The sequence below is a fragment of the Leptopilina boulardi genome, unplaced genomic scaffold, assembly GCF_019393585.1.
Source record: "Leptopilina boulardi isolate dan_hultmark-lab unplaced genomic scaffold, ZJU_Lbou_2.1 LbouV2_31, whole genome shotgun sequence".
Taxonomy (NCBI): domain Eukaryota; kingdom Metazoa; phylum Arthropoda; class Insecta; order Hymenoptera; family Figitidae; genus Leptopilina; species Leptopilina boulardi.
In genome coordinates this window covers 3,355,675-3,381,220 of record NW_026137874.1, presented here as the reverse complement: position 1 = coordinate 3,381,220, position 25,546 = coordinate 3,355,675, and the positions used below count along the sequence as shown (strand labels likewise).

Genomic DNA, 25,546 nt, shown 5'->3' with positions numbered 1-25,546 from the left:
CGAGACTTTTTGCTCAATTTTTTGGCATTATTCCCGCGTCATTATCTGGCAAATTTTTTTTTTCGAAAATTTTTCCCCAGTTTTAGTGAGTGTAGCTCAGCATCCGCTGGACCAATCAAAAAGTGCGCCATACATTTTTTGTTCGAAACTTTTTCCCTATTTTATTGGTGGTATTCGGGAGCGATTATGTCGCGAATTAAATTTTTCGAAAATTTTTCCAAAATATTTTTGAGTGTAGCTCAGCATCCGCTGGACCAATCAAAAAGTGAACCATACATTTTTTGTTCGAGACTTTTTGCTCAATTTTTTGGCATTATTCCCGAGTCATTATCTAGCAAATTTTTTTTTTCGAATATTTTCCCCAGTTTTAGTGAGTGTAGCTCAGCATCCGCTGGACCAATCAAAAAGTGCGCAATACATTTTTTGTTCGAGACTTTTTGCTCAATTTTTTGGCATTATTCCCGAGTCATTATCTGGCAAATTTTTTTTTTCGAAAATTTTTCCCCAGTTTTAGTGAGTGTAGCTCAGCATCCGCTGGACCAATCAAAAAGTGCGCCATACATTTTTTGTTCGAGACTTTTTGCTCAATTTTTTGGCATTATTCCCGAGTCATTATCTAGCAAATTTTTTTTTTCGAAAATTTTCCCCAGTTTTAGTGAGTGTAGCTCAGCATCCGCTGGACCAATCAAAAAGTGCGCCATACATTTTTTGTTCAGAACTTTCTTCTAATCACTATGGCGGTATTCCCGAAGGATTATCTCGCAAATTTAATTTTTCTAAATTTTTTCCGAATTTGTTTTCTAGTTTAGCTCAGCATCCGCTGGACCAATCAAAAAGTGCGCAATACATTTTTTGTTCGCTACTTTTTGCTAAAGAATTTGGCGGTATTCCCGAACGATTACGTCGCGAATTGAATTTTTCGAAAATTTTTCCAACATATTTTTGAGTGTAGCTCAGCATCCGCTGGACCAATCAAAAAGTGCGCCATACATTTTTTGTTCAGAACTTTCTTCTAATCACTATGGCGGTATTCCTGAGGGATTATCTCGCGAATTTAATTTTCCTAAATTTTTTCCGAATTTGTTTTCTAGTTTAGCTCAGCATCCGCTGGACCAATCAAAAAGTGCGCAATACATTTTTTGTTCGCTACTTTTTGCTAAAGAATTTGGCGGTATTCCCGAACGATTATGTCGCGAATTTAATTTTTCGAAAATTTTTCCAAAATATTTTTGAGTGTAGCTCAGCATCCGCTGGACCAATCAAAAAGTGCGCCATACATTTTTTGTTCAGAACTTTCTTCTAATCACTATGGCGGTATTCCCGAAGGATTATCTCGCAAATTTAATTTTTCTAAATTTTTTCCGAATTTGTTTTCTAGTTTAGCTCAGCATCCGCTGGACCAATCAAAAAGTGCGCAATACATTTTTTGTTCGCTACTTTTTGCTAAAGAATTTGGCGGTATTCCCGAACGATTATGTGGCGAATTGAATTTTTCGAAAATTTTTCCAAAATATTTTTGAGTGTAGCTCAGCATCCGCTGGACCAATCAAAAAGTGCGCCATACATTTTTTGTTCAGAACTTTCTTCTAATCACTATGGCGGTATTCCCGAACGATTATCTCGCAAATTTAATTTTTCTAAATTTTTTCCGAATTTGTTTTCTAGTTTAGCTCAGCATCCGCTGGACCAATCAAAAAGTGCGCAATACATTTTTTGTTCGCTACTTTTTGCTAAAGAATTTGGCGGTATTCCCCAACGATTATGTCGCGAATTTAATTTTTCGAAAATTTTTCCAAAATATTTTTGAGTGTAGCTCAGCATCCGCTGGACCAAGCAAAAAGTGCGCCATACATTTTTTGTTCAGAACTTTCTTCTAATCACTATGGCGGTATTCCCGAAGGATTATCTCGCAAATTTAATTTTTCTAAATTTTTTCCGAATTTGTTTTCTAGTTTAGCTCAGCATCCGCTGGACCAATCAAAAAGTGCGCAATACATTTTTTGTTCGCTACTTTTTGCTAAAGAATTTGGCGGTATTCCCGAACGATTACGTCGCGAATTGAATTTTTCGAAAATTTTTCCAACATATTTTTGAGTGTAGCTCAGCATCCGCTGGACCAATCAAAAAGTGCGCCATACATTTTTTATACGCTACTTTTTGCTAAAGAATTTGGCGGTATTCCTGAGGGATTATCTCGCGAATTTAATTTTTCGAAAATTTTTCCGAATTTGTTTTCTAGTTTAGCTCAGCATCCGCTGGACCAATCAAAAAGTGCGCAATACATTTTTTGTTCGCTACTTTTTGCTAAAGAATTTGGCGGTATTCCCCAACGATTATGTCGCGAATTTAATTTTTCGAAAATTTTTCCAAAATATTTTTGAGTGTAGCTCAGCATCCGCTGGACCAATCGAAAAGTGCGCCATACATTTTTTGTTCAGAACTTTCTTCTAATCACTATGGCGGTATTCCCGAACGATTATCTCGCAAATTTAATTTTTCTAAATTTTTTCCGAATTTGTTTTCTAGTTTAGCTCAGCATCCGCTGGACCAATCAAAAAGTGCGCCATACATTTTTTGTTCGAGACTTTTTGCTCAATTTTTTGGCATTATTCCCGAGTCATTATCTGGCAAATTTTTTTTTTCGATAATTTTTCCCCAGTTTTAGTGAGTGTAGCTCAGCATCCGCTGGACCAATCAAAAAGTGCGCCATACATTTTTTGTTCGAGACTTTTTGCTCAATTTTTTGGCATTATTCCCGCGTCATTATCTGGCAAATTTTTTTTTTCGAAAATTTTTCCCCAGTTTTAGTGAGTGTAGCTCAGCATCCGCTGGACCAATCAAAAAGTGCGCCATACATTTTTTGTTCGAAACTTTTTCCCTATTTTATTGGTGGTATTCGGGAGCGATTATGTCGCGAATTAAATTTTTCGAAAATTTTTCCAAAATATTTTTGAGTGTAGCTCAGCATCCGCTGGACCAATCAAAAAGTGAACCATACATTTTTTGTTCGAGACTTTTTGCTCAATTTTTTGGCATTATTCCCGAGTCATTATCTAGCAAATTTTTTTTTTCGAATATTTTCCCCAGTTTTAGTGAGTGTAGCTCAGCATCCGCTGGACCAATCAAAAAGTGCGCAATACATTTTTTGTTCGAGACTTTTTGCTCAATTTTTTGGCATTATTCCCGCGTCATTATCTGGCAAATTTTTTTTTTCGAAAATTTTTCCCCAGTTTTAGTGAGTGTAGCTCAGCATCCGCTGGACCAATCAAAAAGTGCGCCATACATTTTTTGTTCGAAACTTTTTCCCTATTTTATTGGTGGTATTCGGGAGCGATTATGTCGCGAATTAAATTTTTCGAAAATTTTTCCAAAATATTTTTGAGTGTAGCTCAGCATCCGCTGGACCAATCAAAAAGTGAACCATACATTTTTTGTTCGAGACTTTTTGCTCAATTTTTTGGCATTATTCCCGAGTCATTATCTAGCAAATTTTTTTTTTCGAATATTTTCCCCAGTTTTAGTGAGTGTAGCTCAGCATCCGCTGGACCAATCAAAAAGTGCGCAATACATTTTTTGTTCGAGACTTTTTGCTCAATTTTTTGGCATTATTCCCGAGTCATTATCTGGCAAATTTTTTTTTTCGAAAATTTTTCCCCAGTTTTAGTGAGTGTAGCTCAGCATCCGCTGGACCAATCAAAAAGTGCGCCATACATTTTTTGTTCGAGACTTTTTGCTCAATTTTTTGGCATTATTCCCGAGTCATTATCTAGCAAATTTTTTTTTTCGAAAATTTTCCCCAGTTTTAGTGAGTGTAGCTCAGCATCCGCTGGACCAATCAAAAAGTGCGCCATACATTTTTTATACGCTACTTTTTGCTAAAGAATTTGGCGGTATTCCTGAGGGATTATCTCGCGAATTTAATTTTTCGAAAATTTTTCCGAATTTGTTTTCTAGTTTAGCTCAGCATCCGCTGGACCAATCAAAAAGTGCGCAATACATTTTTTGTTCGCTACTTTTTGCTAAAGAATTTGGCGGTATTCCCGAACGATTATGTCGCGAATTTAATTTTTCGAAAATTTTTCCAAAATATTTTTGAGTGTAGCTCAGCATCCGCTGGACCAATCAAAAAGTGCGCCATACATTTTTTGTTCAGAACTTTCTTCTAATCACTATGGCGGTATTCCCGAAGGATTATCTCGCAAATTTAATTTTTCTAAATTTTTTCCGAATTTGTTTTCTAGTTTAGCTCAGCATCCGCTGGACCAATCAAAAAGTGCGCAATACATTTTTTGTTCGCTACTTTTTGCTAAAGAATTTGGCGGTATTCCCGAACGATTATGTGGCGAATTGAATTTTTCGAAAATTTTTCCAAAATATTTTTGAGTGTAGCTCAGCATCCGCTGGACCAATCAAAAAGTGCGCCATACATTTTTTATACGCTACTTTTTGCTAAAGAATTTGGCGGTATTCCTGAGGGATTATCTCGCGAATTTAATTTTTCGAAAATTTTTCCGAATTTGTTTTCTAGTTTAGCTCAGCATCCCCTGGACCAATCAAAAAGTGCGCAATACATTTTTTGTTCGCTACTTTTTGCTAAAGAATTTGGCGGTATTCCCCAACGATTATGTCGCGAATTTAATTTTTCGAAAATTTTTCCAAAATATTTTTGAGTGTAGCTCAGCATCCGCTGGACCAATCGAAAAGTGCGCCATACATTTTTTGTTCAGAACTTTCTTCTAATCACTATGGCGGTATTCCCGAACGATTATCTCGCAAATTTAATTTTTCTAAATTTTTTCCGAATTTGTTTTCTAGTTTAGCTCAGCATCCGCTGGACCAATCAAAAAGTGCGCCATACATTTTTTGTTCGAGACTTTTTGCTCAATTTTTTGGCATTATTCCCGAGTCATTATCTGGCAAATTTTTTTTTTCGATAATTTTTCCCCAGTTTTAGTGAGTGTAGCTCAGCATCCGCTGGACCAATCAAAAAGTGCGCCATACATTTTTTGTTCGAGACTTTTTGCTCAATTTTTTGGCATTATTCCCGCGTCATTATCTGGCAAATTTTTTTTTTCGAAAATTTTTCCCCAGTTTTAGTGAGTGTAGCTCAGCATCCGCTGGACCAATCAAAAAGTGCGCCATACATTTTTTGTTCGAAACTTTTTCCCTATTTTATTGGTGGTATTCGGGAGCGATTATGTCGCGAATTAAATTTTTCGAAAATTTTTCCAAAATATTTTTGAGTGTAGCTCAGCATCCGCTGGACCAATCAAAAAGTGAACCATACATTTTTTGTTCGAGACTTTTTGCTCAATTTTTTGGCATTATTCCCGAGTCATTATCTAGCAAATTTTTTTTTTCGAATATTTTCCCCAGTTTTAGTGAGTGTAGCTCAGCATCCGCTGGACCAATCAAAAAGTGCGCAATACATTTTTTGTTCGAGACTTTTTGCTCAATTTTTTGGCATTATTCCCGAGTCATTATCTGGCAAATTTTTTTTTTCGATAATTTTTCCCCAGTTTTAGTGAGTGTAGCTCAGCATCCGCTGGACCAATCAAAAAGTGCGCCATACATTTTTTGTTCGAGACTTTTTGCTCAATTTTTTGGCATTATTCCCGCGTCATTATCTGGCAAATTTTTTTTTTCGAAAATTTTTCTCCAGTTTTAGTGAGTGTAGCTCAGCATCCGCTGGACCAATCAAAAAGTGCGCCATACATTTTTTGTTCGAAACTTTTTCCCTATTTTATTGGTGGTATTCGGGAGCGATTATGTCGCGAATTAAATTTTTCGAAAATTTTTCCAAAATATTTTTGAGTGTAGCTCAGCATCCGCTGGACCAATCAAAAAGTGAACCATACATTTTTTGTTCGAGACTTTTTGCTCAATTTTTTGGCATTATTCCCGAGTCATTATCTAGCAAATTTTTTTTTTCGAATATTTTCCCCAGTTTTAGTGAGTGTAGCTCAGCATCCGCTGGACCAATCAAAAAGTGCGCAATACATTTTTTGTTCGAGACTTTTTGCTCAATTTTTTGGCATTATTCCCGCGTCATTATCTGGCAAATTTTTTTTTTCGAAAATTTTTCCCCAGTTTTAGTGAGTGTAGCTCAGCATCCGCTGGACCAATCAAAAAGTGCGCCATACATTTTTTGTTCGAAACTTTTTCCCTATTTTATTGGTGGTATTCGGGAGCGATTATGTCGCGAATTAAATTTTTCGAAAATTTTTCCAAAATATTTTTGAGTGTAGCTCAGCATCCGCTGGACCAATCAAAAAGTGAACCATACATTTTTTGTTCGAGACTTTTTGCTCAATTTTTTGGCATTATTCCCGAGTCATTATCTAGCAAATTTTTTTTTTCGAATATTTTCCCCAGTTTTAGTGAGTGTAGCTCAGCATCCGCTGGACCAATCAAAAAGTGCGCAATACATTTTTTGTTCGAGACTTTTTGCTCAATTTTTTGGCATTATTCCCGAGTCATTATCTGGCAAATTTTTTTTTTCGAAAATTTTTCCCCAGTTTTAGTGAGTGTAGCTCAGCATCCGCTGGACCAATCAAAAAGTGCGCCATACATTTTTTGTTCGAGACTTTTTGCTCAATTTTTTGGCATTATTCCCGAGTCATTATCTAGCAAATTTTTTTTTTCGAAAATTTTCCCCAGTTTTAGTGAGTGTAGCTCAGCATCCGCTGGACCAATCAAAAAGTGCGCCATACATTTTTTATACGCTACTTTTTGCTAAAGAATTTGGCGGTATTCCTGAGGGATTATCTCGCGAATTTAATTTTTCGAAAATTTTTCCGAATTTGTTTTCTAGTTTAGCTCAGCATCCGCTGGACCAATCAAAAAGTGCGCAATACATTTTTTGTTCGCTACTTTTTGCTAAAGAATTTGGCGGTATTCCCGAACGATTATGTCGCGAATTTAATTTTTCGAAAATTTTTCCAAAATATTTTTGAGTGTAGCTCAGCATCCGCTGGACCAATCAAAAAGTGCGCCATACATTTTTTGTTCAGAACTTTCTTCTAATCACTATGGCGGTATTCCCGAAGGATTATCTCGCAAATTTAATTTTTCTAAATTTTTTCCGAATTTGTTTTCTAGTTTAGCTCAGCATCCGCTGGACCAATCAAAAAGTGCGCAATACATTTTTTGTTCGCTACTTTTTGCTAAAGAATTTGGCGGTATTCCCGAACGATTATGTGGCGAATTGAATTTTTCGAAAATTTTTCCAAAATTTTTTTGAGTGTAGCTCAGCATCCGCTGGACCAATCAAAAAGTGCGCCATACATTTTTTATACGCTACTTTTTGCTAAAGAATTTGGCGGTATTCCTGAGGGATTATCTCGCGAATTTAATTTTTCGAAAATTTTTCCGAATTTGTTTTCTAGTTTAGCTCAGCATCCGCTGGACCAATCAAAAAGTGCGCAATACATTTTTTGTTCGCTACTTTTTGCTAAAGAATTTGGCGGTATTCCCCAACGATTATGTCGCGAATTTAATTTTTCGAAAATTTTTCCAAAATATTTTTGAGTGTAGCTCAGCATCCGCTGGACCAATCGAAAAGTGCGCCATACATTTTTTGTTCAGAACTTTCTTCTAATCACTATGGCGGTATTCCCGAACGATTATCTCGCAAATTTAATTTTTCTAAATTTTTTCCGAATTTGTTTTCTAGTTTAGCTCAGCATCCGCTGGACCAATCAAAAAGTGCGCCATACATTTTTTGTTCGAGACTTTTTGCTCAATTTTTTGGCATTATTCCCGAGTCATTATCTGGCAAATTTTTTTTTTCGATAATTTTTCCCCAGTTTTAGTGAGTGTAGCTCAGCATCCGCTGGACCAATCAAAAAGTGCGCCATACATTTTTTGTTCAGAACTTTCTTCTAATCACTATGGCGGTATTCCCGAAGGATTATCTCGCAAATTTAATTTTTCTAAATTTTTTCCGAATTTGTTTTCTAGTTTAGCTCAGCATCCGCTGGACCAATCAAAAAGTGCGCAATACATTTTTTGTTCGCTACTTTTTGCTAAAGAATTTGGCGGTATTCCCGAACGATTATGTGGCGAATTGAATTTTTCGAAAATTTTTCCAAAATATTTTTGAGTGTAGCTCAGCATCCGCTGGACCAATCAAAAAGTGCGCCATACATTTTTTATACGCTACTTTTTGCTAAAGAATTTGGCGGTATTCCTGAGGGATTATCTCGCGAATTTAATTTTTCGAAAATTTTTCCGAATTTGTTTTCTAGTTTAGCTCAGCATCCGCTGGACCAATCAAAAAGTGCGCAATACATTTTTTGTTCGCTACTTTTTGCTAAAGAATTTGTCGGTATTCCCCAACGATTATGTCGCGAATTTAATTTTTCGAAAATTTTTCCAAAATATTTTTGAGTGTAGCTCAGCATCCGCTGGACCAATCGAAAAGTGCGCCATACATTTTTTGTTCAGAACTTTCTTCTAATCACTATGGCGGTATTCCCGAACGATTATCTCGCAAATTTAATTTTTCTAAATTTTTTCCGAATTTGTTTTCTAGTTTAGCTCAGCATCCGCTGGACCAATCAAAAAGTGCGCAATACATTTTTTGTTCGCTACTTTTTGCTAAAGAATTTGGCGGTATTCCCCAACGATTATGTCGCGAATTTAATTTTTCGAAAATTTTTCCAAAATATTTTTGAGTGTAGCTCAGCATCCGCTGGACCAAGCAAAAAGTGCGCCATACATTTTTTGTTCAGAACTTTCTTCTAATCACTATGGCGGTATTCCCGAAGGATTATCTCGCAAATTTAATTTTTCTAAATTTTTTCCGAATTTGTTTTCTAGTTTAGCTCAGCATCCGCTGGACCAATCAAAAAGTGCGCAATACATTTTTTGTTCGCTACTTTTTGCTAAAGAATTTGGCGGTATTCCCGAACGATTATGTGGCGAATTGAATTTTTCGAAAATTTTTCCAAAATATTTTTGAGTGTAGCTCAGCATCCGCTGGACCAATCAAAAAGTGCGCCATACATTTTTTATACGCTACTTTTTGCTAAAGAATTTGGCGGTATTCCTGAGGGATTATCTCGCGAATTTAATTTTTCGAAAATTTTTCCGAATTTGTTTTCTAGTTTAGCTCAGCATCCGCTGGACCAATCAAAAAGTGCGCAATACATTTTTTGTTCGCTACTTTTTGCTAAAGAATTTGGCGGTATTCCCCAACGATTATGTCGCGAATTTAATTTTTCGAAAATTTTTCCAAAATATTTTTGAGTGTAGCTCAGCATCCGCTGGACCAATCGAAAAGTGCGCCATACATTTTTTGTTCAGAACTTTCTTCTAATCACTATGGCGGTATTCCCGAACGATTATCTCGCAAATTTAATTTTTCTAAATTTTTTCCGAATTTGTTTTCTAGTTTAGCTCAGCATCCGCTGGACCAATCAAAAAGTGCGCCATACATTTTTTGTTCGAGACTTTTTGCTCAATTTTTTGGCATTATTCCCGAGTCATTATCTGGCAAATTTTTTTTTTCGATAATTTTTCCCCAGTTTTAGTGAGTGTAGCTCAGCATCCGCTGGACCAATCAAAAAGTGCGCCATACATTTTTTGTTCGAGACTTTTTGCTCAATTTTTTGGCATTATTCCCGCGTCATTATCTGGCAAATTTTTTTTTTCGAAAATTTTTCCCCAGTTTTAGTGAGTGTAGCTCAGCATCCGCTGGACCAATCAAAAAGTGCGCCATACATTTTTTGTTCGAAACTTTTTCCCTATTTTATTGGTGGTATTCGGGAGCGATTATGTCGCGAATTAAATTTTTCGAAAATTTTTCCAAAATATTTTTGAGTGTAGCTCAGCATCCGCTGGACCAATCAAAAAGTGAACCATACATTTTTTGTTCGAGACTTTTTGCTCAATTTTTTGGCATTATTCCCGAGTCATTATCTAGCAAATTTTTTTTTTCGAATATTTTCCCCAGTTTTAGTGAGTGTAGCTCAGCATCCGCTGGACCAATCAAAAAGTGCGCAATACATTTTTTGTTCGAGACTTTTTGCTCAATTTTTTGGCATTATTCCCGAGTCATTATCTGGCAAATTTTTTTTTTCGAAAATTTTTCCCCAGTTTTAGTGAGTGTAGCTCAGCATCCGCTGGACCAATCAAAAAGTGCGCCATACATTTTTTGTTCGAGACTTTTTGCTCAATTTTTTGGCATTATTCCCGAGTCATTATCTAGCAAATTTTTTTTTTCGAAAATTTTCCCCAGTTTTAGTGAGTGTAGCTCAGCATCCGCTGGACCAATCAAAAAGTGCGCCATACATTTTTTGTTCAGAACTTTCTTCTAATCACTATGGCGGTATTCCCGAAGGATTATCTCGCAAATTTAATTTTTCGAAATTTTTTCCGAATTTGTTTTTTAGTTTAGCTCAGCATCCGCTGGACCAATCAAAAAGTGCGCAATACATTTTTTGTTCGCTACTTTTTGCTAAAGAATTTGGCGGTATTCCCGAACGATTATGTCGCGAATTGAATTTTTCGAAAATTTTTCCAAAATATTTTTGAGTGTAGCTCAGCATCCGCTGGACCAATCAAAAAGTGCGCCATACATTTTTTGTTCAGAACTTTCTTCTAATCACTATGGCGGTATTCCCGAACGATTATGTCGCGAATTGAATTTTTCGAAAATTTATCCAAAATATTTTTGAGTGTAGCTCAGCATCCGCTGCACCAATCAAAAAGTGCGCCATACATTTTTTGTTCGAGACTTTTTGCTCAATTTTTTGGCATTATTCCCGAGTCATTATCTAGCAAATTTTTTTTTTCGAAAATTTTCCCCAGTTTTAGTGAGTGTAGCTCAGCATCCGCTGGACCAATCAAAAAGTGCGCCATACATTTTTTGTTCCAGACTTTTTGCTCAATTTTTTGGCATTATTCCCGAGTCATTATCTGGCAAATTTTTTTTTTCGAAAATTTTTCCCCAGTTTTAGTGAGTGTAGCTCAGCATCCGCTGGACCAATCAAAAAGTGCGCCATACATTTTTTGTTCGAGACTTTTTGCTCAATTTTTTGGCATTATTCCCGCGTCATTATCTGGCAAATTTTTTTTTTCGAAAATTTTTCCCCAGTTTTAGTGAGTGTAGCTCAGCATCCGCTGGACCAATCAAAAAGTGCGCCATACCTTTTTTGTTCGAAACTTTTTCCCTATTTTATTGGTGGTATTCGGGAGCGATTATGTCGCGAATTTAATTTTTCGAAAATTTTTCCAAAATATTTTTGAGTGTAGCTCAGCATCCGCTGGACCAATCAAAAAGTGCGCCATACATTTTTTGTTCGAAACTTTTTCCCTATTTTATTGGTGGTATTCGGGAGCGATTAACTCGCGAATTTAATTTTTCGAAAATTTTTCCAAAATATTTTTGAGTGTAGCTCAGCATCCGCTGGACCAATCAAAAAGTGCGCCATACATTTTTTGTTCAGAACTTTCTTCTAATCACTATGGCGGTATTCCAGAACGATTATCTCGCAAATTTAATTTTTCTGAATTTTTTCCAAATTTGTTTTCTAGTGTAGATCAGCATCCGCTGGACCAATCAAAAAGTGCGCCATACATTTTTTGTTCGAGACTTTTTGCTCAATTTTTTGGCATTATTCCCGAGTCATTATCTGGCAAATTTTTTTTTTCGAAAATTTTTCCCCAGTTTTAGTGAGTGTAGCTCAGCATCCGCTGGACCAATCAAAAAGTGCGCCATACATTTTTTGTTCGAGACTTTTTGCTCAATTTTTTGGCATTATTCCCGCGTCATTATCTGGCAAATTTTTTTTTTCGAAAATTTTTCCCCAGTTTTAGTGAGTGTAGCTCAGCATCCGCTGGACCAATCAAAAAATGCGCCATACATTTTTTGTTCGAAACTTTTTCCCTATTTTATTGGTGGTATTCGGGAGCGATTATGTCGCGAATTAAATTTTTCGAAAATTTTTCCAAAATATTTTTGAGTGTAGCTCAGCATCCGCTGGACCAATCAAAAAGTGAACCATACATTTTTTGTTCGAGACTTTTTGCTCAATTTTTTGGCATTATTCCCAAGTCATTATCTGGCAAATTTTTTTTTTCGAAAATTTTTCCCCAGTTTTAGTGAGTGTAGCTCAGCATCCGCTGGACCAATCAAAAAGTGCGCCATACATTTTTTGTTCGAGACTTTTTGCTCAATTTTTTGGCATTATTCCCGAGTCATTATCTAGCAAATTTTTTTTTTCGAAAATTTTCCCCAGTTTTAGTGAGTGTAGCTCAGCATCCGCTGGACCAATCAAAAAGTGCGCCATACATTTTTTGTTCAGAACTTTCTTCTAATCACTATGGCGGTATTCCCGAAGGATTATCTCGCAAATTTAATTTTTCTAAATTTTTTCCGAATTTGTTTTTTAGTTTAGCTCAGCATCCGCTGGACCAATCAAAAAGTGCGCAATACATTTTTTGTTCGCTACTTTTTGCTATAGAATTTGGCGGTATTCCCCAACGATTATGTCGCGAATTTAATTTTTCGAAAATTTTTCCAAAATATTTTTGAGTGTAGCTCAGCATCCGCTGGACCAAGCAAAAAGTGCGCCATACATTTTTTGTTCAGAACTTTCTTCTAATCACTATGGCGGTATTCCCGAAGGATTATCTCGCAAATTTAATTTTTCTAAATTTTTTCCGAATTTGTTTTCTAGTTTAGCTCAGCATCCGCTGGACCAATCAAAAAGTGCGCCATACATTTTTTGTTCAGAACTTTCTTCTAATCACTATGGCGGTATTCCTGAGGGATTATCTCGCGAATTTAATTTTCCTAAATTTTTTCCGAATTTGTTTTCTAGTTTAGCTCAGCATCCGCTGGACCAATCAAAAAGTGCGCAATACATTTTTTGTTCGCTACTTTTTGCTAAAGAATTTGGCGGTATTCCCGAACGATTATGTCGCGAATTTAATTTTTCGAAAATTTTTCCAAAATATTTTTGAGTGTAGCTCAGCATCCGCTGGACCAATCAAAAAGTGCGCCATACATTTTTTGTTCAGAACTTTCTTCTAATCACTATGGCGGTGTTCCCGAAGGATTATCTCGCAAATTTAATTTTTCTAAATTTTTTCCGAATTTGTTTTCTAGTTTAGCTCAGCATCCGCTGGACCAATCAAAAAGTGCGCAATACATTTTTTGTTCGCTACTTTTTGCTAAAGAATTTGGCGGTATTCCCGAACGATTATGTGGCGAATTGAATTTTTCGAAAATTTTTCCAAAATATTTTTGAGTGTAGCTCAGCATCCGCTGGACCAATCAAAAAGTGCGCCATACATTTTTTGTTCAGAACTTTCTTCTAATCACTATGGCGGTATTCCCGAACGATTATCTCGCAAATTTAATTTTTCTAAATTTTTTCCGAATTTGTTCTCTAGTTTAGCTCAGCATCCGCTGGACCAATCAAAAAGTGCGCAATACATTTTTTGTTCGCTACTTTTTGCTAAAGAATTTGGCGGTATTCCCCAACGATTATGTCGCGAATTTAATTTTTCGAAAATTTTTCCAAAATATTTTTGAGTGTAGCTCAGCATCCGCTGGACCAAGCAAAAAGTGCGCCATACATTTTTTGTTCAGAACTTTCTTCTAATCACTATGGCGGTATTCCCGAAGGATTATCTCGCAAATTTAATTTTTCTAAATTTTTTCCGAATTTGTTTTCTAGTTTAGCTCAGCATCCGCTGGACCAATCAAAAAGTGCGCAATACATTTTTTGTTCGCTACTTTTTGCTAAAGAATTTGGCGGTATTCCCGAACGATTACGTCGCGAATTGAATTTTTCGAAAATTTTTCCAAAATATTTTTGAGTGTAGCTCAGCATCCGCTGGACCAATCAAAAAGTGCGCCATACATTTTTTGTTCAGAACTTTCTTCTAATCACTATGGCGGTATTCCCGAAGGATTATCTCGCAAATTTAATTTTTCTAAATTTTTTCCGAATTTGTTTTCTAGTTTAGCTCAGCATCCGCTGGACCAATCAAAAAGTGCGCAATACATTTTTTGTTCGCTACTTTTTGCTAAAGAATTTGGCGGTATTCCCGAACGATTATGTGGCGAATTGAATTTTTCGAAAATTTTTCCAAAATATTTTTGAGTGTAGCTCAGCATCCGCTGGACCAATCAAAAAGTGCGCCATACATTTTTTATACGCTACTTTTTGCTAAAGAATTTGGCGGTATTCCTGAGGGATTATCTCGCGAATTTAATTTTTCGAAAATTTTTCCGAATTTGTTTTCTAGTTTAGCTCAGCATCCGCTGGACCAATCAAAAAGTGCGCAATACATTTTTTGTTCGCTACTTTTTGCTAAAGAATTTGGCGGTATTCCCCAACGATTATGTCGCGAATTTAATTTTTCGAAAATTTTTCCAAAATATTTTTGAGTGTAGCTCAGCATCCGCTGGACCAATCGAAAAGTGCGCCATACATTTTTTGTTCAGAACTTTCTTCTAATCACTATGGCGGTATTCCCGAACGATTATCTCGCAAATTTAATTTTTCTAAATTTTTTCCGAATTTGTTTTCTAGTTTAGCTCAGCATCCGCTGGACCAATCAAAAAGTGCGCCATACATTTTTTGTTCGAGACTTTTTGCTCAATTTTTTGGCATTATTCCCGAGTCATTATCTGGCAAATTTTTTTTTTCGATAATTTTTCCCCAGTTTTAGTGAGTGTAGCTCAGCATCCGCTGGACCAATCAAAAAGTGCGCCATACATTTTTTGTTCGAGACTTTTTGCTCAATTTTTTGGCATTATTCCCGCGTCATTATCTGGCAAATTTTTTTTTTCGAAAATTTTTCCCCAGTTTTAGTGAGTGTAGCTCAGCATCCGCTGGACCAATCAAAAAGTGCGCCATACATTTTTTGTTCGAAACTTTTTCCCTATTTTATTGGTGGTATTCGGGAGCGATTATGTCGCGAATTAAATTTTTCGAAAATTTTTCCAAAATATTTTTGAGTGTAGCTCAGCATCCGCTGGACCAATCAAAAAGTGAACCATACATTTTTTGTTCGAGACTTTTTGCTCAATTTTTTGGCATTATTCCCGAGTCATTATCTAGCAAATTTTTTTTTTCGAATATTTTCCCCAGTTTTAGTGAGTGTAGCTCAGCATCCGCTGGACCAATCAAAAAGTGCGCAATACTTTTTTTGTTCGAGACTTTTTGCTCAATTTTTTGGCATTATTCCCGAGTCATTATCTGGCAAATTTTTTTTTTCGAAAATTTTTCCCCAGTTTTAGTGAGTGTAGCTCAGCATCCGCTGGACCAATCAAAAAGTGCGCCATACATTTTTTGTTCGAGACTTTTTGCTCAATTTTTTGGCATTATTCCCGAGTCATTATCTAGCAAATTTTTTTTTTCGAAAATTTTCCCCAGTTTTAGTGAGTGTAGCTCAGCATCCGCTGGACCAATCAAAAAGTGCGCCATACATTTTTTGTTCAGAACTTTCTTCTAATCACTATGGCGGTATTCCCGAAGGATTATCTCACAAATTTAATTTTTCGAAATTTTTTCCGAATTTGTTTTTTAGTTTAGCTCAGCATCCGCTGGACCAATCAAAAAGTGCGCAATACATTTTTTGTTCGCTACTTTTTGCTAAAGAATTTGGCGGTATTCCCGAACGATTATGTCGCGAATTGAATTTTTCGAAAATTTTTCCAAAATATTTTTGAGTGTAGCTCAGCATCCGCTGGACCAATCAAAAAGTGCGCCATACATTTTTTGTTCAGAACTTTCTTCTAATCACTATGGCGGTATTCCCGAACGATTATGTCGCGAATTGAATTTTTCGAAAATTTTTCCCCAGTTTTAGTGAGTGTAGCTCAGCATCCGCTGGACCAATCAAAAAGTGCGCCATACCTTTTTTGTTCGAAACTTTTTCCCTATTTTATTGGTGGTATTCGGGAGCGATTATGTCGCGAATTAAATTTTTCGAAAATTTTTCCAAAATATTTTTGAGTGTAGCTCAGCATCCGCTGGACCAATCAAAAAGTGCGCCATACATTTTTTGTTCGAGACTTTTTGCTCAATTTTTTGGCATTATTCCCGAGTCATTATCTAGCAAATTTTTTTTTTCGAAAATTTTCCCCAGTTTTAGTGAGTGTAGCTCAGCATCCGCTGGACCAATCAAAAAGTGCGCCATACATTTTTTGTTCAGAACTTTCTTCTAATCACTATGGCGGTATTCCCGAAGGATTATCTCGCAAATTTAATTTTTCTAAATTTTTTCCGAATTTGTTTTCTAGTTTAGCTCAGCATCCGCTGAACCAATCAAAAAGTGCGCAATACATTTTTTGTTCGCTACTTTTTGCTAAAGAATTTGGCGGTATTCCCGAACGATTATGTCGCGAATTGAATTTTTCGAAAATTTTTCCAAAATATTTTTGAGTGTAGCTCAGCATCCGCTGGACCAATCAAAAAGTGCGCCATACATTTTTTGTTCAGAACTTTCTTCTAATCACTATGGCGGTATTCCCGAAGGATTATCTCGCAAATTTAATTTTTCTAAATTTTTTCCGAATTTGTTTTCTAGTTTAGCTCAGCATCCGCTGGACCAATCAAAAAGTGCGCAATACATTTTTTGTTCGCTACTTTTTGCTAAAGAATTTGTCGGTATTCCCGAACGATTATGTCGCGAATTGAATTTTTCGAAAATTTATCCAAAATATTTTTGAGTGTAGCTCAGCATCCGCTGCACCAATCAAAAAGTGCGCCATACATTTTTTGTTCGAGACTTTTTGCTCAATTTTTTGGCATTATTCCCGAGTCATTATCTGGCAAATTTTTTTTTTCGAAAATTTTTCCCCAGTTTTAGTGAGTGTAGCTCAGCATCCGCTGGACCAATCAAAAAGTGCGCCATACATTTTTTGTTCGAGACTTTTTGCTCAATTTTTTGGCATTATTCCCGCGTCATTATCTGGCAAATTTTTTTTTTCGAAAATTTTTCCCCAGTTTTAGTGAGTGTAGCTCAGCATCCGCTGCACCAATCAAAATTGCGCCATACATTTTTTGTTCGAAACTTTTTCCCTATTTTATTGGTGGTATTCGGGAGCGATTATGTCGCGAATTTAATTTTTCGAAAATTTTTCCAAAATATTTTTGAGTGTAGCTCAGCATCCGCTGGACCAATCAAAAAGTGCGCCATACATTTTTTGTTCGAGACTTTTTGCTCAATTTTTTGGCATTATTCCCGCGTCATTATCTGGCAAATTTTTTTTTTCGAAAATTTTTCCCCAGTTTTAGTGAGTGTAGCTCAGCATCCACTGGACCAATCAAAAAGTGCGCCATACATTTTTTGTTCGAAACTTTTTCCCTATTTTATTGGTGGTATTCGGGAGCGATTATGTCGCGAATTGAATTTTTCGAAAATTTTTCCAAAATATTTTTGAGTGTAGCTCAGCATCCGCTGGACCAATCAAAAAGTGCGCCATACATTTTTTGTACGCTGCTTTTTGCTAAAGAATTTGGCGGTATTCCTGAGGGATTATCTCGCGAATTTAATTTTTCGAAAATTTTTTCGAATTTGTTTTCTAGTTTAGCTCAGCATCCGCTGGACCAATCAAAAAGTGCGCAATACATTTTTTGTTCAGAACTTTCTTCTAATCACTATGGCGGTATTCCCGAACGATTATCTCGCAAATTTAATTTTTCTAAATTTTTTCCGAATTTGTTTTCTAGTGTAGCTCAGCATCCGCTGGACCAATCAAAAAGTGCGCAATACATTTTTTGTTCGCTACTTTTTGCTAAAGAATTTGGCGGTATTCCCGAACGATTATGTCGCGAATTGAATTTTTCGAAAATTTTTCCAAAATATTTTTGAGTGTAGCTCAGCATCCGCTGGACCAATCAAAAAGTGCGCCATACATTTTTGGTACGCTACTTTTTGCTAAAGAATTTGGCGGTATTCCCGAACGATTATGTCGCGAATTTAATTTTTCGAAAATTTTTCCAAAATATTTTTGAGTGTAGCTCAGCATCCGCTGGACCAATCAAAAAGTGCGCCATACATTTTTTGTTCGAAACTTTTTCCCTATTTTATTGGTGGTATTCGGGAGCGATTATGTCGCGAATTGAATTTTTCGAAAATTTTTCCAAAATATTTTTGAGTGTAGCTCAGCATCCGCTGGACCAATCAAAAAGTGCGCCATACATTTTTTGTACGCTGCTTTTTGCTAAAGAATTTGGCGGTATTCCTGAGGGATTATCTCGCGAATTTAATTTTTCGAAAATTTTTTCGAATTTGTTTTCTAGTTTAGCTCAGCATCCGCTGGACCAATCAAAAAGTGCGCAATACATTTTTTGTTCAGAACTTTCTTCTAATCACTATGGCGGTATTCCCGAACGATTATCTCGCAAATTTAATTTTTCTAAATTTTTTCCGAATTTGTTTTCTAGTGTAGCTCAGCATCCGCTGGACCAATCAAAAAGTGCGCAATACATTTTTTGTTCGCTACTTTTTGCTAAAGAATTTGGCGGTATTCCCGAACGATTATGTCGCGAATTGAATTTTTCGAAAATTTTTCCAAAATATTTTTGAGTGTAGCTCAGCATCCGCTGGACCAATCAAAAAGTGCGCCATACATTTTTTGTTCGAGACTTTTTGCTCAATTTTTTGGCATTATTCCCGAGTCATTATCTAGCAAATTTTTTTTTTCGAAAATTTTCCCCAGTTTTAGTGAGTGTAGCTCAGCATCCGCTGGACCAATCAAAAAGTGCGCCATACATTTTTTGTTCAGAACTTTCTTCTAATCACTATGGCGGTATTCCCGAAGGATTATCTCGCAAATTTAATTTTTCTAAATTTTTTCCGAATTTGTTTTCTAGTTTAGCTCAGCATCCGCTGAACCAATCAAAAAGTGCGCAATACATTTTTTGTTCGCTACTTTTTGCTAAAGAATTTGGCGGTATTCCCGAACGATTATGTCGCGAATTGAATTTTTCGAAAATTTTTCCAAAATATTTTTGAGTGTAGCTCAGCATCCGCTGGACCAATCAAAAAGTGCGCCATACATTTTTTGTTCAGAACTTTCTTCTAATCACTATGGCGGTATTCCCGAAGGATTATCTCGCAAATTTAATTTTTCTAAATTTTTTCCGAATTTGTTTTCTAGTTTAGCTCAGCATCCGCTGGACCAATCAAAAAGTGCGCAATACATTTTTTGTTCGCTACTTTTTGCTAAAGAATTTGTCGGTATTCCCGAACGATTATGTCGCGAATTGAATTTTTCGAAAATTTATCCAAAATATTTTTGAGTGTAGCTCAGCATCCGCTGCACCAATCAAAAAGTGCGCCATACATTTTTTGTTCGAGACTTTTTGCTCAATTTTTTGGCATTATTCCCGAGTCATTATCTGGCAAATTTTTTTTTTCGAAAATTTTTCCCCAGTTTTAGTGAGTGTAGCTCAGCATCCGCTGGACCAATCAAAAAGTGCGCCATACATTTTTTGTTCGAGACTTTTTGCTCAATTTTTTGGCATTATTCCCGCGTCATTATCTGGCAAATTTTTTTTTTCGAAAATTTTTCCCCAGTTTTAGTGAGTGTAGCTCAGCATCCGCTGCACCAATCAAAATTGCGCCATACATTTTTTGTTCGAAACTTTTTCCCTATTTTATTGGTGGTATTCGGGAGCGATTATGTCGCGAATTTAATTTTTCGAAAATTTTTCCAAAATATTTTTGAGTGTAGCTCAGCATCCGCTGGACCAATCAAAAAGTGCGCCATACATTTTTTGTTCGAGACTTTTTGCTCAATTTTTTGGCATTATTCCCGCGTCATTATCTGGCAAATTTTTTTTTTCGAAAATTTTTCCCCAGTTTTAGTGAGTGTAGCTCAGCATCCACTGGACCAATCAAAAAGTGCGCCATACATTTTTTGTTCGAAACTTTTTCCCTATTTTATTGGTGGTATTCGGGAGCGATTATGTCGCGAATTGAATTTTTCGAAAATTTTTCCAAAATATTTTTGAGTGTAGCTCAGCATCCGCTGGACCAATCAAAAAGTGCGCCATACATTTTTTGTACGCTGCTTTTTGCTAAAGAATTTGGCGGTATTCCTGAGGGATTATCTCGCGAATTTAATTTTTCGAAAATTTTTTCGAATTTGTTTTCTAGTTTAGCTCAGCATCCGCTGGACCAATCAAAAAGTGCGCAATACATTTTTTGTTCAGAACTTTCTTCTAATCACTATGGCGGTATTCCCGAACGATTATCTCGCAAATTTAATTTTTCTAAATTTTTTCCGAATTTGTTTTCTAGTGTAGCTCAGCATCCGCTGGACCAATCAAAAAGTGCGCAATACATTTTTTGTTCGCTACTTTTTGCTAAAGAATTTGGCGGTATTCCCGAACGATTATGTCGCGAATTGAATTTTTCGAAAATTTTTCCAAAATATTTTTGAGTGTAGCTCAGCATCCGCTGGACCAATCAAAAAGTGCGCCATACATTTTTGGTACGCTACTTTTTGCTAAAGAATTTGGCGGTATTCCCGAACGATTATGTCGCGAATTTAATTTTTCGAAAATTTTTCCAAAATATTTTTGAGTGTAGCTCAGCATCCGCTGGACCAATCAAAAAGTGCGCCATACATTTTTTGTTCAGAACTTTCTTCTAATCACTATGGCGGTATTCCCGAAGGATTATCTCACAAATTTAATTTTTCTAAATTTTTTCCGAATTTGTTTTCTAGTTTAGCTCAGCATCCGCTGGACCAATCAAAAAGTGCGCAATACATTTTTTGTTCGCTACTTTTTGCTAAAGAATTTGGCGGTATTCCCGAACGATTATGTCGCGGATTGAATTTTTCGAAAATTTAAACAAAATATTTTTGAGTGTAGCTCAGCATCCGCTGGACCAATCAAAAAGTGCGCCATACATTTTTTGTTCGAGACTTTTTGCTAAAGAATTTGGCGGTATTCCCGAACGATTATCTCGCGAATTTAATTTTTCGAAAATTTTTCTAAAATATTTTTGAGTGTAGCAATAAAACTTTGCTTTCTCCACGAGGAAGCAAATTTTTTTGCTGATCGTAAAGAGGAAGCAAAATGTTCATGTCATGAACATCTGAATTTACAACTTGTTTGTTAGTTTTTTATGCTTTTGGATGCGTTTTTGGTCATAAAAAGGGTCTTCCTCTACTCGGATCTTGGTGTCAATTTTTTTCTACACTTTTGGGTGTATTTTGTGCAAGAATATGCAAGAAAATCTTCTGCCTAAGAAAAATTGAATTTTTTTGGTTAGTTTTTTATGCTTTTGGATGGGTTTTTGGTCATAAAAAAGGTCTTCCTCTACTCGGATCTGGGTGTCAATTTTTTTCTACACTTTTGGGTGTATTTTGTGCAAGAATATGCAAGAAAATCTTCTGCCTAAGAAAAATTGAATTTTTTTGGTTAGTTTTTTATGCTTTTGGATGCGTTTTTGGTCATAAAAAGGGTCTTCCTCTACTCGGATCTGGGTGTCAATTTTTTTCTACACTTTTCGGTGTATTTTGTGCAAGAATATGCAATAAAATCGTCTGCCTAAGAAAAATTGAATTTTTTGCTTCCTCGTGGAGTAAGCTTTGTAGTCCTTTCGTTTATAAAACTTTTCAAAGTGGCGGACACAAATTTTTTTCTTTATAGAAACATGTTATATGAGATCCTGATCAATTGTCCGGATGTATGTATGTGTGTGTGTGTGTGTGTGGATCCCTTTTTTGTTTAGAAGATAACTTTAACAGGTTTTAATGGATTTAGATAAAATTTAGTAGGCTCATTTATCATATTAATATCTCAAATCTGACAAAAGTATTTTGAATAATACTCCAAAAAAAAAATTTTATTGTCTTTTTTCCAAAAATTTTTTTTTAATCGAAAAAATTTTTAAATAGAAAAATTTAAGGTTATATATAATAAAATCGTATTCTTTACGTCAAGACGAATCGATCGATATATATAAAGTATTCATTTGAGGTAAATTTAAAGAATTAATGAAAGTTAAAAAATCAAAAATTCCCATTTTGTCAATAAAATTTTGCTTTCTCCACGAGGAAGCAAATTTTTTTGCTGATCGTAAAGAGGAAGCAAAATGTTCATGTAATGAACATCTGAATTTACAACTTGTTTTGAATAGAATGTTTTCCTGGAAAATGAAAAAATTCCTTACAAATTCAAATAAAATTAATCTGCATGTCTCTATTATTTTTAATATAGTTTGCATGGAACTTGCATTGGACCAAATCTGCAATTATCAGCAATTACAATTGATACTGGAAATATTTTTGTATGTTTGTCACATTATTATGAGGTAATTAATTAAAAAAAGAAAAAATTCAATAAAAACTCTCGTCGTTATCTTATTTATTTTCCATACATAATAAATTTCCATTTCACAAATTTTCTAATATAATTTCATGAAATTGAATTAAGTTTTATTAATTTTGTTTATTAACTTATTATACAATAATTTATTGTTAAAAATAGTATTTATTAAAAAAACACTAAATCATTTAAGTTCGAATTTGTTTTAGCTTACATGTTCAAATAATGGTCTAATTCCTGGTGGTTTGATTTATAAATCAAAAAATACAGATTTCGGAGGAACTCTACAAGTTACTCCTTCTGAATTAAATTTAGAGCCGGAGGACATTAAATCTTTTATGATTACATTTACCTCGATTCACAAAGGACAATTTGTCGAGAGAATTGATTTTATGATAAAAGAAAGTCAGGAAATTATTTCAGTTTACATAAGGTAAAATAAATCTTATGAGGCAAAAAATTAGCATAACATTATTTTTCATTTTTATTACTTTTATTAATTTTATTATTTATCTATTTTTTTATTATTTTATGATTTTATCATTTGTTTTTATATTTTATTATATTATATTATATTGTATTGTATTGTATTGTAAAATTAAAATTTGTTTACAGAGGTTTTGTTGTCTGTCCACTTCTTCGATTTGACAGGGAATATTTAGATTTTGGAAAAACAGCCATTGGTTAATAAATTAATTAGCTAATAAATAAATAAATAAAAATTGTAATTATATAAAAAAATTGTCAAAAAAATGTATTTTTTGTTTTTATAGGATTTACATATGAACGAGATTTTTGTATATACAATGATTCACCAGTGGCTGTAAAATTCAAGTTGAATGTTCCCGATGACGGATGTGATCCACCTGTCACATATAAGGACTTTACGGAAACACAAATAAAACCCACTTTTCCCTCTTATCCACGTGAAATTATGATCACTTCAGTTGATGGTGTTATTTGCCCTCAAACATCTTTAACAGTCAAAGTACATACAGAAAAATCTTTGTTTCTATATAAAATCGATTATAAAACAAATTATACAATCTAATGATTATTTTTATTATATATTTTGATAGTAGTTTAGCGAAACATATAAATTTTATGAGAATATAAAATTTTTTTTTTCTCTTCAAAATACAGATTTTTTATACTCCGAATATTGTACGTTCGGGAAAAACATTTCTTCGTCTCGAAATGTGGGATTCAGAAACAGAGACAATTTATTTACCAATTGTATTTTCAGTGGAAATCGCTGAATTCGTAGTAACGCCTAACGAAATAGTAATTGATATTTGCTTCATTAATTTTTCGTACACGAAAACAATATCGATTCAAAATAAATCTGAAGTTGAGGGATATTTCTACTTTTCTCCTCAATTCGTAAGAATTATTGATATTATTCAAATCCCTTTAAATGTAAATTATTTAATACTGTTCCACACTAGAATTACAAGAATTTAATGTTTTGTCTGACTGAAATTAATTTATTCTACTAGATATTAAAGTTCAAAAATTTGTGTCTGACTGCAATGGACATTTACTACTAATATATCAAATTTTTATGAATTTTGGAAAGTCTGACTATACCACAGGTATACTACTGATACTGACCAAACTTGTCTTTTACTACTAATTACAAAACATTTCATAATTTAAAGCATTTTTATTTGATTGAAAGTATCGTTTACGAATTAAATTTTGATAGTCTGACTAACATTGTCTGTTTCTACTTCGGTGAAAAAATATGAGAAATTAAAACGTTGTCTGACTACAACTAGCTTTTACTACTAATACCAACAAAAATTAAAAAATTTTTAAAAGTGACTAAATAATAAAAATATAAATTTTTTTTCCAAACTGTATTAACAATATTGTATTTGTAGACTTCATCGATTAGGAATATAGAATACTCCATGTCACCAAATGAAGGTTGTTTGAAACCACATCAATCAATGAAAATTACAATAAACATTGTCAACAAGTCTTTAGGCAAACAAGAAACCCTAATATTGTAATGTTTCTAGAATAAGAAAATTTATTCTATTATATTTGTTTTTCACGAACTATTTATTGACCTAAAAAGAAAAAAATATATATAAATATATATATATTTTTTTTTGTTGAAAAAATTATTTTCTTTTCAGAATGCAAATATTGGGTGAAAATAATTTAACGACATGTTGCAATCTTGTATGCGATGGACAAGGTCCTGTGATTTTTGTCAAGCCAATGCAATTAGATTGGAAAAATATAAATCTTCTTCATTGCAATACTTTGCAATTTTCAATGTTTAATGACTCTCCAATTTCAGCAGAATTTATCATCTCTTTGGTATTGAATTTTTCTTTAATTAATTAATTAATCAATTAATTATTTATCTAACTGTAGGTTTAGAGAAAATTAAATTTGTTTCATTTTATGTTGGAAAAATTATTGTAGGTACTTGATCATTTTTTTTTATTTGTTAAAAAGAGAAAAAAAAATGTTGCGTTAAGTTCAATTTCTTTTACGTATACAAGTTGTTCTCTTTAATTTTCAAACCACAAGAATAAAAAGAATTCACCGTGGTCTGTGCAACCAATCTCTGGAGAACTGAATTCCAATCAATCAATAAAACTCGATGTGACGGCATTTTTACGCGATGCTGGAAAATTCTCTGATCGTCTTTTGATTAAAGTTACAAACGGCAAGACAATTCCCATTAATTTAAATGCAACTGGAATTGGAACTTCTATTGTGACAAATCCCAATATTTTTCCTATATTTGAGATGGGCCTACTATTCAGGTTCAAATTCGATTATTATTGTTTTTTTTTATTTTTATATTTTATTTTATTTATTTTTAAAAATATTTTTTAAAAGAAAATTTGAATTTGAATTTTTAATTTTATTAAATTTTATTAATTTTCTTTAATTTAAACAAATTAACAAAATTTTTTGTTTTTAATTTAAATTTCATTAATTTTTAAATTTTAATTTCGAATTACCTTATTGAAATGTGTTTTTGAATTTTATTTTCTTATTCCTATTCAAATGTTTAATGCAAGAATGAAGTTAAAAATTAAATAAAAGAGAGCAGTTACACTTTAATTTTCTAAAATTGTAGATTTCTACTATATTTCTTCTCCCCTGGTGCAACAGGGACTTTCGCCAGATTGCGCCACTTCTCGGAGAATAGAATAATAAATAAAATATATAATTTCAAGAAAAATCATTACTTAATTGAA

The 25,546-nt window shown here is 34.3% G+C and overlaps 1 protein-coding gene across 1 annotated transcript in view; it reads left to right on the top strand.

The window, feature by feature from the left end:
• Positions 1-23,892, top strand: part of LOC127283183 (hydrocephalus-inducing protein-like) — a 54,042-nt gene extending 30,150 nt beyond the window's left edge. The window contains exons 3-6 of the mRNA XM_051307891.1: positions 22,209-22,302; positions 22,526-22,749; positions 22,932-22,999; positions 23,090-23,892. Coding sequence (XP_051163848.1) covers positions 22,209-22,302; positions 22,526-22,749; positions 22,932-22,999; positions 23,090-23,367 — 664 coding nt within the window. The 3' untranslated portion in view covers positions 23,368-23,892. The remainder of the gene's footprint in view (positions 1-22,208; positions 22,303-22,525; positions 22,750-22,931; positions 23,000-23,089) is intronic.
• The last annotated feature ends 1,654 nt before the right edge of the window (positions 23,893-25,546 follow it).